The following is a 15,508-nucleotide window of genomic DNA, read 5'->3' on the forward strand; positions in this document are numbered from 1 at the left end:
TATTTTTTAACTTTACAATATTGTATTGGTTTTGCCATATATCAAAATGAATCCGCCACAGGTATACATGTGTTCCCCATCCTGAACCCTCCTCCCTCCCCATACCATCCCTCTGGGTCATCCCTTTTTAAAGATCTTAATTCTCTGTTCTCTTCTATCTGAATCATTTCTAGATTTATATCTTCAAGCTCACTATTTCTTCCACATGGTCTGCTCTGTTTCCAGTACTTTCTAATGAATTTTTCATCTTGTTAATTGAGTTCTTCAGCTCCAGAATTTGTTTGTTGGCTTTTTTTAGAGTTTCAGCCTCTTTGGTAAAGAATTCCTTCTGTACAATAATATTATTCCTGATCTCATTGTAATGCCTTTCTGAGTTTTCCTGTGCTTCTTCACAATGGCCATTTTGAATTATTTTTCACTTGGACAATACTCCTTAAGTTTTTTTCCTGGAGGACTGTTGTTTCCTTTTTGAAACACAATGTTACCTTGGTTTCATGGTGCTGGATGAGCTGTTCCTCTGCAGGCACATGTGAAGTAGGCAACACCTTTCTTCTTCAGGTAAAGCTTTTTTTAACTTGATTCTAACATTTAAGGGAAGGGAAAGTCACTTAGTCGTTTCTGACTCTTTGCGACCCCATGGACTATATAGTCCATGGAATTCTCCAGGCCAGAATACTGGAGTGGCAGCCTTTCCCTTCTCCTGGGGATCTTCCCAACCCAGGGATCAAACCCAGAACTGCCGCATTGCGGGTGGATTCTTTACCAGCTGAGCCACCAGGGAAGCCCAAGAATACTGGAGTGGGTAGCCTATCTCTTCTTCAGGGGATCTTCCTGACCGAGGAACTGAACCAGGGTCTCCTGCATCACAGGCAGATTCCTTTTTTTTTTTAATATAATTATTTTAATTTTTTTTTTACTTTACAATATTGTATTGGTTTGGCCATACATCAACATGCACCTGCCACGAGTGTACATGTGTTCCCCATCCTGAACCCCCTCCCACCTCCATCCCCACACCACCCCTCTGGGTCATCCCAGTGCACCAGCCCCAAGCTTCCTGTATCCTGCATCGAACCTGGACCAGCGATTCGTTTTTTAATGATATTATACACAGAAGAACTGTACAAAAAAGATCTTCATGACCCAGATAATCACGGGTCACACAATGGTGTGATCACTCACCTAGAGCCAGACATCCTGGAATGTGAAGTCAAGTGGGCCTTAGAAAGCATCACTATGAACAAAGCTAGTGGAGGTGATGGAATTCCAGTTGAGCTATTCCAAATCCTGAAAGATGATGCTGTGAAAGTGCTGCACTCATTATGCCAGCAAATTTGGAAAACTCAGCAGTGGCCACAGGACTGGAAAAGGTCAGTTTTCATTCCAATCCCAAAGAAAGGCAATGCCAAAGAATGCTCAAACTACCGCACAATTGCACTCATCTCACACGCTAGTAAAGTAATGCTCAAAATTCTCCAAGCCAGGCTTCAGCAATATGTGAACCGTGAACTTCCTGATGTTCCAGCTGGTTTTAGAAAAAGCAGAGGAACCAGAGATCAAATTGCCAACATCCGCTGGATCATGGAAAAAGCAAGAGAGTTCCAGAAAAAAATCTATTTCTGCTTTATTGACTATGCCAAAGCCTTTGACTGTGTGGATCATGATAAACTGTGGAAAATTCTGAAAGAGATGGAAATACCAGACCCCCTGATCTGCCTCTTGAGAAATTTGTACACAGGTCAGGAAGCAACAGTTAGAACTGGACATGGAACAATCGACTGGTTCCAAATAGGAAAAGGAGTTCGTCAAGGCTGTATATTGTCACCCTGCTTATTTAACTTCTATGCAGAGTACATCATGAGAAACGCTGGACTGGAAGAAACACAAGCTGGAATCAAGATTGCCAAAAGAAATATCAATAACCTCAGATATGCAGATGACACCACCCTTATGGCAGAAAGTGAAGAGGAACTCAAAAGCCTCTTGATGAAGGTGAAAGAGGAGAGTGAAAAAGTTGGCTTAAAGCTCAACATTCAGAAAACGAAGATCATGGCATCCGGTCCCACCACTTCATGGGAAATAGATGGAGAAACAGTAGAAACAGTGTCAGACTTTATTTTTCTGGGCTCCAAAATTACTGCAGATGGTAAATGCAGCCATGAAATTAAAAGACGCTTACTCCTTGGAAGGAAAGTTATGACCAACCTAGATAGCATATTCAAAAGCAGAGACATTACTTTGCTAACAAAGGTTCGTCTAGTCAAGGCTATGGTTTTTCCTGTGGTCATGTATGGATGTGAGAGTTGGACTGTGAAGAAGGCTGAACTCCGAAGAATTGATGCTTTTGAACTGTGGTGTTGGAGAAGACTCTTGAGAGTCCCTTGGACTGCAAGGAGATCCAACCAGTCCATTCTGAAGGAGATCAGCCCTGGGGTTTCTTTGGAAGGAATGATGCTAAAGCTGAAACTCCAGTACTTTGGCTACCTCATGCGAAGAGTTGACTCATTGGAAAAGACTCTGATGCTGGGAGGGATTGGGGGCAGGAGGAGAAGGGGACGACAGAGGATGAGATGGCTGGATGGCATCACTGACTTGATGGACGTGAGTCTGGGTGAACTCCGGGAGTTGGTGATGGACAGGGAGGCCTGGCGTGCTGCGATTCAAGGGGTTGCAAAGAGTCGGACACAACTTAGCAACTGATCTGATCTGATCTGATACATGTTTTAATGCCATTCTCCTAAAGCATCCTGCCCTCCCTCTCCCACAGAGTCCAAAAGACTGTTCTATACATCTATGTCTCTTTTGCTGTCTCGCATACAGGGTTGTCGTTACCATCTTTCTAAATTCCATATATATGCATTAGTATACTGTGTTGGTGTTTTTCTTTCTGGCTTACTTCACTCTGTATAATAGGCTCCAGTTTCATCCACCTCATTAGAACTGATTCAAATGTATTCTTTTTAATGCCTGAGTAATACTCCATTGTGTGTATGTACCACAGCTTTCTTATCCATTCATCTGCTGATGGACATCTAGGTTGCTTCCATGTCCTGCCTATTATAAACAGTGTTGCAATGAACATTGGGGTACACGAGTCTCTTTCAATTCTAGTTTCTTCAGCGTGTATGCCTAGTAGTGGGATTTCTGGGTGGTATGGCAGTTCTATTTCCAGTTTTTTAAGGAATCTCCACACTGTTCTCCATAGTGGCTGTACTAGTTTGCATTCCCACCAACAGCGTAAGAGGGTTCCCTTTTCTCCACATGCTCTCCAGCATTTATTGCTTGTAGACTTTTGGATAGCAGCCATTCTGACTGGCGTGAAATGGTACCTCATTGTGGTTTTGATTTGCATTTCTCTGATCATGACTGACTTTGAGCATCTTTTCATGTGTTTGTTAGCCATCTGTATGTCTTCTTTGGAGAAATGTCTATTTAGGTCTTTGGCCCATTTTTTGTTTGGGTCGTTTATTTTTCTGGAATTGAGGTGTAGGAGTTGCTTGTATATTTTTGAGATTAGTTGTTTGTCAGTTGCTTCATTTGCTATTATTTTCTCCCATTCTGAAGGCTGCCTTTTCACCTTGCTTATAGTTTCTTTTGTTTGCAGAAGCTTTTAATTTTAATTAGATTCCATTTGTTTATTTTTGCTTTTATTGCCAATATTCTGGGAGGTGGGTCATAGAGGATCCTCCTGTGATGTATGTTGGAGAGTGTTTTGCCTATGATCTCCTCTAAGATTTTTATAGTTTCTGGTCTTATGTTTAGATCTTTAATCCATTTAGAGTTTATTTTTGTGTATGGTGTTAGAAAGTGTTCTAGTTCATTCTTTTACAAGTGGTTGACCAGTTTTCCCAGCACCACTTGTTAAAGAGATTGTCTTTTCTCCACTGTATATTCTTGCCTCCTTTGTCAAAGATAACGTGTCCATAGGTGCGCAGATTTATCTATGGGCTTTCTATGTTGTTCCATTGATCTACATTTCTGTCTTTGTGCCAGTACCATACTGTCTTGATGACTGTGGTTTTGTAGTAGAACCTGAAGTCAGGCAGGTTGATTCCTCCAGTTCCATTCTTCTTTTTCAAGATTGCTTTGGCTATTCGAGGTTTTTTGTATTTTCCATAGAAATTGTAAAATTATTTGTTCTAGCTCTGTGAAAAATATCGTTGGTAGCTTGATAGGGATTGCATTGAATCTATAGATTGCTTTGGGTAGTATACTCATTTTCACTATATTGATTCTTTACCAGCTGAGCTAACTAGGAGATAACATTTTTTTTAATTTTATTTTTTAACTTTACAATATTGTATTGGTTTTGCCATATATCAACACGAATCTGCCAGGGGTATATATGTGTTCCCCATCCTGAACCCACGAGTTAACATTTTAAAAGGTCGGTAATTAGAGCGGTTTCTTCTGCTTCCAGTAGGTGGAGCTGTGGCATACACTTGTGTGTCTCCACCTGCATGGCCTCTGCGGGTGTTGCAGGTGACTGGGTTACTGCTGCTGGTGTTACTGGGACGTGGGTCACTTCTACACGTCCAGGGCCTCCTGTGTGTCCAGGGTGTGGGGTCCACAGGCACAATCCTAGGGGGTGAGGAGGCATGTGGTTGGAGTCCCTGATACCCAGTTTCCATGGCCCAGGCGTTTCAGTGGCCAGGAGGCTGGAGTCCTATACAGGCTGCCTGACCAGTGCTGCCAGGCTCCCTGGGGATGCGGGCTGAGCCCGCAGCCAGTCCAGGGTCACAGGCACCACCTTCACTGTCTCAGGCTCCGCTTTCTTTACGTGTCCTGCCCACCTGCCTTCAGATGCACAGATCCAAGGAACTGTCCAGAGACCTGATGTGCTGAGCAGAGGCATCTTTTTTGAGTTATGGATGTTTTACTGATTATATATCGAAGGGGAAAGAAACAGAGATCATCTCATTCCACTCTGATGCTGGACATCGTTAAGATGACATTTTCACATAACAATTCTTAGTAAAAAGAAATATAACTGGAAAAAGACACTTTAAAAGCTATGTGTTCATTTATTTTGTAATAGGTAAAGACTAACAGTATTAATTTATAATTATATAATAGACACTTTCTTTGACATTTTATAACAGATAAATTTCTGAAAGCCTGGGTTTATTTCAACTGCACCACAGTAGTATTTTCAAAAGTATATAATCTGTGTACTATCTGTTCTTTTTTACGGCTGAGTACAGGAATTTTTAGATAAAGAGGAAGTGGTGGTGATACAGCTGCGATGGGCTGGGCATGCTCCAGGAAAGGTGGGGATAGGGGAGGCACACTGCAAAGGGCCAGGACGTGTCACTGAGCTGGCCTTGCCTAGCCTGTCCTCTCACTCTCCCCACACCTTCAGTAGCGCAGAGGAGACATGAAATGTCCGCTGCAGTCCACTGGGTTGGGGTGCTGCCCTTATAATACACGATGAATGAGAAGAGCAGCTGGAGCCCATCCCCTGGGCACTGGCACACATACTGGTTTCACTGGCTGGAACCACACCCTCTGTTGTGCCTTGTGTGTAAGGGCAGGAGAGGAGGGTTGGTTCAGGAAAGTCACCTCATCTCAGGCAGAAACACAACTTCAGCCTATTTAATGCAGCTCCGCTCCAGCTGTAAAGGCTGGAGGGGGAGGGACAAGGGAAGGGCCCCAGAGGTCCACACAGACGCGTGGTCACATGGCTGCCACCTCATTTCTGTGAGTCACAGGTAAACACAGAGGCTTTAACAACTAAAAAACACGGAGAATTGTGTTCTGCATTGCACACAAAATACATAAACTACAACTGGGTCCAAGTCTTCAGTTCACCTTGGGATCAATGAACTGGGACGAGAAAGTTCACACACCCAGTCAATCCACTGGGCATTCAAAGGTCAAGGCGACCTGGGGAAAGGGAAAACTTCCTCCAGCAGCTCCAACAGCTTCTGAGGCAAAAGCTTCTGAACTTGCATTAACAAGGAGACAAACACACTGAGCCTGCCTATGACAAAATGCCACTCACTAAATTTAAAATACTGTTTGGGAAAAACCACACAAAAATCTGATGAACTATTTCTGGGATAGTAATGATTAACTTCTATTCAGGTAGTTATCAGTTCTGAATCTTTGAATACATATTTCTGAAATTATATTTAAGAAAGCAACATTACTTTTTACACTGATCTTTCCAAAAAGTACAGTATTTGAAATAGTGACATTCACCATTTTCATCTCTTTCATTGATAAAACCACACCAAGAGCAAAACATAGTACAACTCTCAGATCATTCTTTAATTAACTAGTAATTATTATATTATACATAAACTATTGTGCTAAGCATGGGATATGAAAATCCTACTAGTAAGAAATTTATGGGGAAACAGTGGAAACAGTGGCTGACTTTATTTTTGGGGGCTCCAAAATCACTGCAGATGGTGACTGTAGCCATGAAATTAAAAGATGCTTGTTCCTTGGAAGGAAAGTCATGACCAACATATTAAAATATGTTATTTTAATTATTAAAATAATTAAAAAGCAGAGACATTACTTTGGCAACAAAGGTCCGTCTAGTCAAAGCTATGTTTTTTTCAGTAGCCATGTATGGATGTGAGAGTTGAATTATAAAGAAAGCTGAGCTCTGAAGAATTGATGCTTTTGAACTGTGGTGTTGGAGAAGACTGTTGAGAGTCCCTTGGACTCCAAGGAGATCCAACCAGTCCATCCTAAAGGAGATCAGTCTTGAGTGTTTATTGGAAGGACTGATGTTGAAGCTGAAACTCCAATACTTTGGTCACCTGATGCGAAGAGCTGACTCATTGGAAAAGACCGTGATGCTGGGAAAGTTTAAGGCAGGAGGAGAAGGGGATAACAGAGGATAAGATGGTTGGATGGCATCACCAACTCAATGGACATGAGTTTGGGTAGACTGTGGGAGTTGGTGAAGGACAGGGAGACCTGGAGTGCTGTGGTCCCTGGGGTTGCAAAGAGTTGGACATGACATAGCGACTGAACTGAACTGAAGGTATTTACAGTTAAATTGAAAGATAAGACATATGTACACATGATAATATAAATCAAAAAGAGGCATGTGCCCAAGGAAAGAAAGACAGAAAGGATGTCATAAGGGATGTTATTGGAACAACCATCAAAACAATGGGATCTGAGGATTAGATGATAGCAATATATCACTGTCAATTTCATAATATTGCTGGTTGTATTATGATTAAGTGTCTGCTACATTGTAGGAAATACACACTAAAGTATTCAGGTACAATCAGGCATAATGTTGACAATTTATTTGCAACTGATACAGAAAAAAGAATAGTCCTTCATAGTGTACCTGCAACTTCAGTGTATCTCCGAAACTGTTTTAAGAAATAAAATACAAATGTTAAAATGAAGATTGTAAATAAAGTGGTGTCTTTCTAAATATGACAATTTTTTAAAAAAGTATTTCCAAAATGAATTCATGTTGCCTATAAATACACAGATATTTATTGTCCTTCATTCAGCAAAATCTTCAGACCCTTGAGGAAAGGTCCAGTTTTAAGATCCATGGTGTACGACTTTTGCTATCTTTGATGCTACCAGTCTTAGACGTAGTCACTGTCGTTTGACAATCTTAGTTATTTTAAGTTCTATGCTCATGCTTATTTTTATTTAAAAGAAAAGCATAATAGTACTGAATAGTCCAGAAAATTCTCTTTATGTCCATTTGACAGTGACAAAAATTGATGTTTTTATGAATTATTAGACACCCTATTTAGAAATGGGGAAATGGAAGCTGAAGGAGCATCAATAAATCACTGGGGTCAACCATGAGCTTCTGGTGCTGAAACCTGGGCCACATTCTCCCTTTTCACCCCTAGTTCCTGCCACCACACCGTGTGTCTTACCTCCTCCCACAGGGCCCTGTCCAGTGCTCTTCAAGACTCAGGAAATTCTGTGCTTCAGAGCATGGTGATCAGGGACCAGGGTCACACCCAGTAATGAGCTGACTACCTCTCTGGGTCAGTTTCCTCGTTTCTAATAATAGTGCTTCTTCCTTCTAAGCTGGATGTAAGCCACTTGGAGGATTAAATGAAGTAACACAGGTAAGATGCTTAGAGTGGTGTCTGGTGCATAATACGCATTAAATTACCACTATTCTAAAACTCAGATACCCTGATTTTTAAATGATCACAGCTCTCTTAGGAACTTAAAAAACTGAAATGAAGATTTTGAACAAGTGCATTTTTCACCACTAGGGAATATGGAGCTCAGTTTCTGTTGAGTTAGGGGGAGTTTCTTGCTTTGCTAAAAGTACATTCATCACCTAACTGGGAAGCCTTCATCCACGACTGCTGTCTGACACCCAGAAAACTAGACATGACCTCAGCCCATATCCCTACAAAACCGAAGACCATCACATGCCAACAGGTCTCGGAAGTCTGACCTTAATGACCAGAATTCTAAACATATGTAACAAATTTACGTTTTTCATTTACCCTTTTCAAAGTTTCAGCCATTCTGTTCCTCACCACTTTTTGTGCAGATCAGGTTACAGTAAGCTATCCACACCCTCCCAGAAAGAGCCACTCATTATCATGCACATGCAGTCTCATTATCAACAAAGTAAAGGGCATGAATCGATGTTCAACATGGATCCTTACTCATGGTGAGTATCTATCAGTGTGAAGAGGCAAAAAGGATTTGAAAACCATATAACAGAAAATCCAAGAGGTCATAAAACCAAGCCTACCAGCACAGTTCACTCATGATTTTATATATATATTCAAAAAAGATGTCCTTTTCATCATAGGGGAATGGAATGCAAAAGTAGGAAGTCAAAAGAACCTGGAGTAACACGCAACTTTGGCCTTGGAGTATGAAATAAAGCACGGCAAAGGCTGACAGAGTTTTGCCAAGAGAATGCACTGGTTATAGCAAACACCCTCTTCCAACAATATAAGAGACAACACTACACATGGACATCACAAGATGGTCAATACCGAAATCAGACTGATTATATTCTTTGCAGCTAAAGATGAAGAAGCTCTAAACAGTCAGCAAAAGCAAGAACTGGAGCTGACTGTGGCTCAAATCATGAACTGCTTATTGCAAAATTCACTTAAATTGAAGAAAGTAGGGAAAACCACTAGACCATTCAGGAATGACCTAAATCAAATCCCTTATAATTATACAGTGGAAGTGACAAATAGATTCAAGGGATTAGATCTGACAGACTGCCTGAAGAACTCTGGACAGAGGTTCATGACATCGTACAGGAGGCAGGGATCAAGACCATCCCCAAGAAAAAGAAATGCAAAAAGGCAAAATGGTTGTCTGAGGAGGCCTTACAAATAGCTGAGGAAAGAAGGGAAGCTAAAGGCAAAGGACAAAAGGAAAGATATACCCATCTGAATGCAGAGTTCCAAAGACTAGCAAGGAGAGATAAGAAAGCCTTCGTCAGCGATCAATGCAAAGAAATAGAGGAAAACAATGGAATGGGGAAGACTAGAGATCTCTTCAAGAAAATTAAAGATACCAAGGGAACATTTCATGCAAAGATGAGCACAATAAAGGACAGAAATGGTATGGACCTAACAGAAGCAGAAGATATTAAGAAGAGGTGGCAAGAATACACAGATGAACTACACAAAAAAGATCTCAATGACCCAGATAACCATCATGGTGTGATCACTCACCTAGAGCCAGACATCCTGGAATACGAAGTCAAGTGGGCCTTAGGAAGAATCACTATGAACAAAGCTAGTGGAGGTGATGGCATTCCAGTTGAGCTATTTCAAATCCTTAAAGATGATGCTTTGAAAGTGCTGCACTCAATATGCCAGCAAATATGGAGAACTCAGCAGTGGCCATAGGCCTGAAAAAGGTCAGTTTTCATTCCAATCCCAAAGAAAGGCAATGCCAAAGAATGCTCAAACTACCACACAATTGCACTTGTCTCACACGCTAACAAAGTAATACTCAAAATTCTTCAAGCGAGCTTCAACAGTACGTGAACTGAGAACTTCCAAATGCTCAAGCCATAGCCTTGACTAGATGGACCTTTGTTGGCAAAGTAATGTCTCTGCTTTTGAATATGCTATCTAGGTTGGTCATAACTTTCCTTCCAAGGAGCAAACGTCTTTTAATTTCATGGCTGCAGTCACCACCTGCAGTGATTTTGGAGCCCAGAAAAATAAAGTCTGACACTGTTTCCACTGTTTCCCCATCTATTTCCCATGAACTGGTGGGACCGGATGCCATGATCTTCGTTTTCTGAATGTTGAGCTTTAAGCCAACTTTTTCACTCTCCTCTTTCACTTTCATCAAGAGGCTTTTGAGTTCCTCTTCACTTTCTGCCATAAGGGTGGTGTCATCTGCATATCTGAGGTTATTGATATTTCTTTTGGCAATCTTGATTCCAGCTTGGGCTTCATCCAGCCCAGCGTGTCTCATGATGTAGTCTGCATATAAGTTAAATAAGCAGGATGACAATACACAGCCTTGACGTACTCCTTTTCCTATTTGGAACCAGTCTGTTGTCCCATGTCCCATTCTAACTGTTGCTTCCTGACCTGCATATAGGTTTTGCAAGAGGCAGGTCAGGTGGTCTGGTATTCCCATCTGTTTCAGAATTTTTCAGTTTATTGTGATCCACACAGTCAAAGGCTTTAGCATAGTCAATAAAGCAAAAATCAATGTTTTTTCTGGAACTCTCTTGCTTTTTCCATGATCCAGCAGATGTTGGCAATTTGATCTCTGGTTCCTCTGCCTTTTCTAAAACCAGCTTAAACATCTGGAAGTTCATGGTTCATGTATTGCTGAAGCCACAAGGCATCTCTTATTCATAACGGGTGCTTTAAGTTCCTCTACTGAAGATAGTGATCGAAACAATCCAGAATATTCCCACCTAAACCAGTATCTACCACAAAATGATTGTTTTCCTGACACAGTGAAAGTCTGAACCATCAGATTTAATGACATCAACAATATAAAGAAAACCACAATTGTAACCAGTTCCAGTTGGTTCTGGTTCTCCTTTCATGGAGTATGGTGGTTAGAAATTCTGGGTAGCTATCTGGTTTGTCCACAGTCAGAAATTTCTATTTTGTGAAGTTACTTTAAAGGCTAAAATCTCCCAAAGAAAATACTCTAAATCACTGCAAAGTAAACTCTCCTTATAAATACAGTTGTCCCCAATGTTCTGTTTTTTTCTGTATATGTTTCTGCACAGCTTAAAACAAAACATTCATGTCTTCATATAATGTACAGACATATACACTATGTATCTGCAGAAAGACATGTACATAAGTGCATGGAATATGTGCACAAGCTACAGTTACACATACACCAATGAAATCTGACATGGTTACAACCTGCTGAAGACATTGTTCTCCCTGGTGTTTCCTTGTTTCTTCCACCCGGTTCTTGGTCGACAGAGGGTTGGCAGGAAGGATGAGGGAAATGAAAGCTCTGTATACCGCTAAACAGTTCCATTTTTTCCAAGTTTTCCATCATGTAGTGACCACCAAGCAACAAAACACTCATGCCTTCCTCTCCAGTTCATTAATGAGTCACACACCTGTGCCCACAATGGGCACCAGGTGCCAGCACTGCGTTCGCCACAGCTGTGTATTTCACCCATGGACTGGGTGATGCTTCATGAGAAATACCTGCCCATGAAGGTCCTGGCCTCACAGGGACATCACGTGGACATGTGCTTTAAAAGTACCGAATCTAAGGACAGACACCCAGGTGGAACACACTGTCCTCAAGGGAGCGGTTGAGGAAGAGGGTCAGCAAAGCCCAGGACAAACCAAATCAGGCCCCACTTAATCACAGAGGCTTAAATACCAGGCAGACCACAGGCAAGAACAGAAACCAAGGAAGAAAACATGGCCACACTGAGACTTTCCTAGATTCAATCAAGCACATTGAAGAGAATCGCTTTCTTACTACATGAATCAATGTTATTTAATGCCAAGCCCCAGCAAAAGTCATTTCACACAGCACCCGCCACCCTCTCCGTCCCCCAAGACTGCACTCCCCAGGGCACGTGCCCTGGTCCGTTCTCCTCATGCCGGTTTCCGGCCACCTTTCTAAGAGAAAGTGGTACCAGGAGAAAGATACCATGTCCTGACGCTCAGTGAAGAAAACTGTGGCAGACAGAGAAACAGAGACAGAATGAAACCACATTCCACCTCACCACAACACAGCATGTGTGACTTGGGCAGGTGGTGTAGACTCTCTCTGCCAAGTTTCCTCATCTGTAAAATAGGGCAATAATAGCAGCTACTGAGGGTTTTCATATCAAGAGTAAATGCATTAGCACATCACACAATGTTCCTCTCAAATTACCCTCTGCCTAAGCATTGATTATATTTCAAAAGAAGGAATCTGAAAGACAGCACATACAACATGCTTTGAATCACAATTTTTAAAACTGTGAGACCATGCATTCATTCAAAATATTTCTAGAAAGTATACATTTTAACAAATCCAGACTTATGTAAATTCAGTGCCCCCGTATCAAACTTCCTCAGACGACATGGAGGCAATGAGGCCAGAGGTGGACATTGACAAGAACTGTGCGTGTGTCACATTCTCACACAGAAAACCTCCTGTTACTCACATTCTCATAGAGAGCTTGAAGGGTCTCCAGGTCAACCACAGAATTGTCCAAGTTCACCACAGCTGTGTGAAAAAGACAAAACAGAAAGTATAAATTGCCATAAACCAGCTGTGAAAAGTGTCTGACCACCTGAAACAACAGTGACCGTCCACAGAGCAGACTTCAAGACCTGCAGGCAGCAGGTGATGCTCTGCCTTCACTGCAGCTGCTCCCCTCATCGACAAAGACTGAGCTGAGCTGGGAATTTCAATACGGCAGGTGTCAAGTGTCACAGCTTTCACACTCTCCACAAACACAAAATCCCAAGAATAGGCCCCCAGGGCCAGAGAGAAACCCACCGTCTGTCTCTTTCATGACTCACCTGAATAAATTTGAAAAATCTGCTTAATACCAGAAAAATAGGCAACTCACTCATGTTACTGCCACATGCTGGTTTTATGCCAATAAATGCACATATCTGCCAATTTATCTAAAGACATTTGGCAAAGGTTATATCTAATCACTAAATTGATAGACAATATGGAAACAGGTGCATTTCCTGTTACAACCCTATAAATTGTAAAAATCAAAGGATAATTCTTTGACTATAGTTTTGAAATTGGCAAAGGCGTCCGTTCAGCGAGGCAGTAGGTGTGGACGATGGAGAAAGTTCATTTCTTTGGATGAGATCTTCAAGAAACATGCATTGTGTATAGCGCACCCTCAACTGGAACTGTGTGGGGAAGGGGAGAGATGAGACTTAGAACTTGTATTATATTACATGATAGTTGATCTAGTTGTAGGGAAAATTCATGGTACCCAAGGAGGGTTAAACCTCTTCTCCACCTGATTGTTCCACCTGAAGCTTTCTTCACACTGATGCCTGTCTTCTGTTTCACAGTTTGCATGGATTGCCAGTGATCAAGGATGTTAAGAGCTCTGACAATAAAAAGTTCTTTAAAAAAAAATCTTACAAGCCGTGAGAAGGGTAAGTGCATCTTGATCCATTAACTCAATTAGAGGAGGGTTGCAGCTTCAGAAGTGATGAAAGCACTGGATACTTAGAGTAATAAAGGCGGAGGGGACTGGGAGAAGCAGGGACCATAGTCTCCTCCACCAGAGTCAAGCCGTGAGCTTGGTCCTGCTGGGTCAGGAGGATGCGACTCCAGCAGGGCTTTCCCTCCCCCATACAGCTGGCTATGAGTAGTTGAAGCTCAGAAACAACAAGGGATGGATTAGAACAGAGGCAGTGCCATCTTATATTTGGAAAGCTTGTATCTTTTTTAGAAGCAACATTTTATGCATTAAAGTCACATTAGAGGGACTTCCCTGTTGGTTCAGTGATAAAGAATCTACATGCCAACACAGAGGACATGGCTTTGATCCTTGATCCAGGAACTAAAGTCCCATATGCCACGGGGCAACTAAGCTGCAACTACTGAGTCCACGCACCACCACTAGAGTCTGTGAGCTGCAATAAGAGATCCTGCATGATAAAGTGAAGGTTCTGTGCATAGCACCTGAGACCTGAGGCAGTCAAATTAATTAGTTAAAAGCAATCACATAAGAGAAATCCTAATGTCCTCCATGATTATCGGTTACTTTATTCCTCTGGACAATGAGCCATCAAAATAACCCTTACATACAAATATATATATCAACAGAGAAAACAGAAAACCTTCATAACTGAACAAATGACCAAGCATGACTCAACACACACATAAACCAGCCCACCACACTTTATACATATTAATGACATGTTGAGTAAACCACAGTTATTCTAAGTGTATCATGATAAATATGTGTGTTCTTTAGATTTTTGTACATATAAATATTTTGGAAAAAGTTTTTGTGAGACCCAAGTTTTTAGTCAAAACCATCTGTAATACAATGAAAGGAACATGCCAAGTTTCAGTGTGTAAACTTTGATTTTCTCTGTCATGGGCTATAAGTTCACAACTCTTTTTTTTAATCCATTAATAGTTTACTGTATGAGATGAGGAAATAAGTTTGTGTTATGACATTGTTTGACATTTTTGTTGCGACTTAATAGTCAATAGTCCTAAATAGTTCATGTACCTTGAGAATACTCAATAGTCCTAAATAGTTCATGTACCTTGAGAATACATATTATATACGTATATATAAGATATAATTTTTTCTGTTTATATATTCTAAATCCTTATTTGTATTTTCCCTCTTGATCTGTTTTGACCAAAGTGGTTTAAAGTTACTCTTATTAATGTGCCTGTCTCTCCTTGTAAGTATTACATAGTTTCTTTCTTATGTAGTTGCATCTCTATTTAGAGGGACATGAATTCAAATCTATTATAATTTCATTGTGAATTATAGCTGTTAGTATTAAGAATATGTTTTCATTGTTTTGTTGTTGTTCACATAATGTTCCTGGCCTGAATTTTAAGTTGTCACATATCAAGATCATAACTCTTGCTTTTTTGATTCACATGTGTTGGGCCTAATTTCACTTCTCTTCATACTTCAGCCTTTCTGAAATACTTTGTTATACCTAGGTTTTATTTAGAAGCAGAAGATATTAAGAAGAGGTGGCAAGAATACACAGAAGAACTATACAAAAAAGATCTTCATGACCCAGATAATCATGATGGTGTGATCACTCACCTAGAGCCAGACATCCTGGAATGTGAAGTCAAGTGGGCCTTAAGAAGCACCGCTATGAATAAAGCTAGTACCAGGTGATAGATTCCATTTGAGCTATTTCAAATCCTAAAAGATGATGCTGTGAAAGTGCTGCACTCAATATGCCAGCAAATTTGGAAAACTCAGCAGTGGCCACAGGACTGGAAAAGGTCAGTTTTCATTCTGATCCCAAAGAAAGGCAATACCAAAGAATGCTCAAACTACCACACAATTACACTCATCTCACATGCTAGCAAAGGAATGCTCAAA

At 41.0% G+C, this 15,508-nt stretch overlaps 1 protein-coding gene across 1 annotated transcript in view; it reads right to left on the reverse strand.

Moving 5' to 3' along the window:
- The window catches only part of LOC614741 (formin-2), a 357,851-nt gene that overhangs the window by 128,871 nt on the left and 213,472 nt on the right, over positions 1–15,508 (reverse strand). Inside the window, exon 10 of the mRNA XM_059882644.1 lies at positions 12,602–12,663. Coding sequence (XP_059738627.1) covers positions 12,602–12,663 — 62 coding nt within the window. The remainder of the gene's footprint in view (positions 1–12,601; positions 12,664–15,508) is intronic.

Source organism: Bos taurus, chromosome 28 (assembly GCF_002263795.3).
Source record: "Bos taurus isolate L1 Dominette 01449 registration number 42190680 breed Hereford chromosome 28, ARS-UCD2.0, whole genome shotgun sequence".
NCBI lineage: Eukaryota > Metazoa > Chordata > Mammalia > Artiodactyla > Bovidae > Bos > Bos taurus.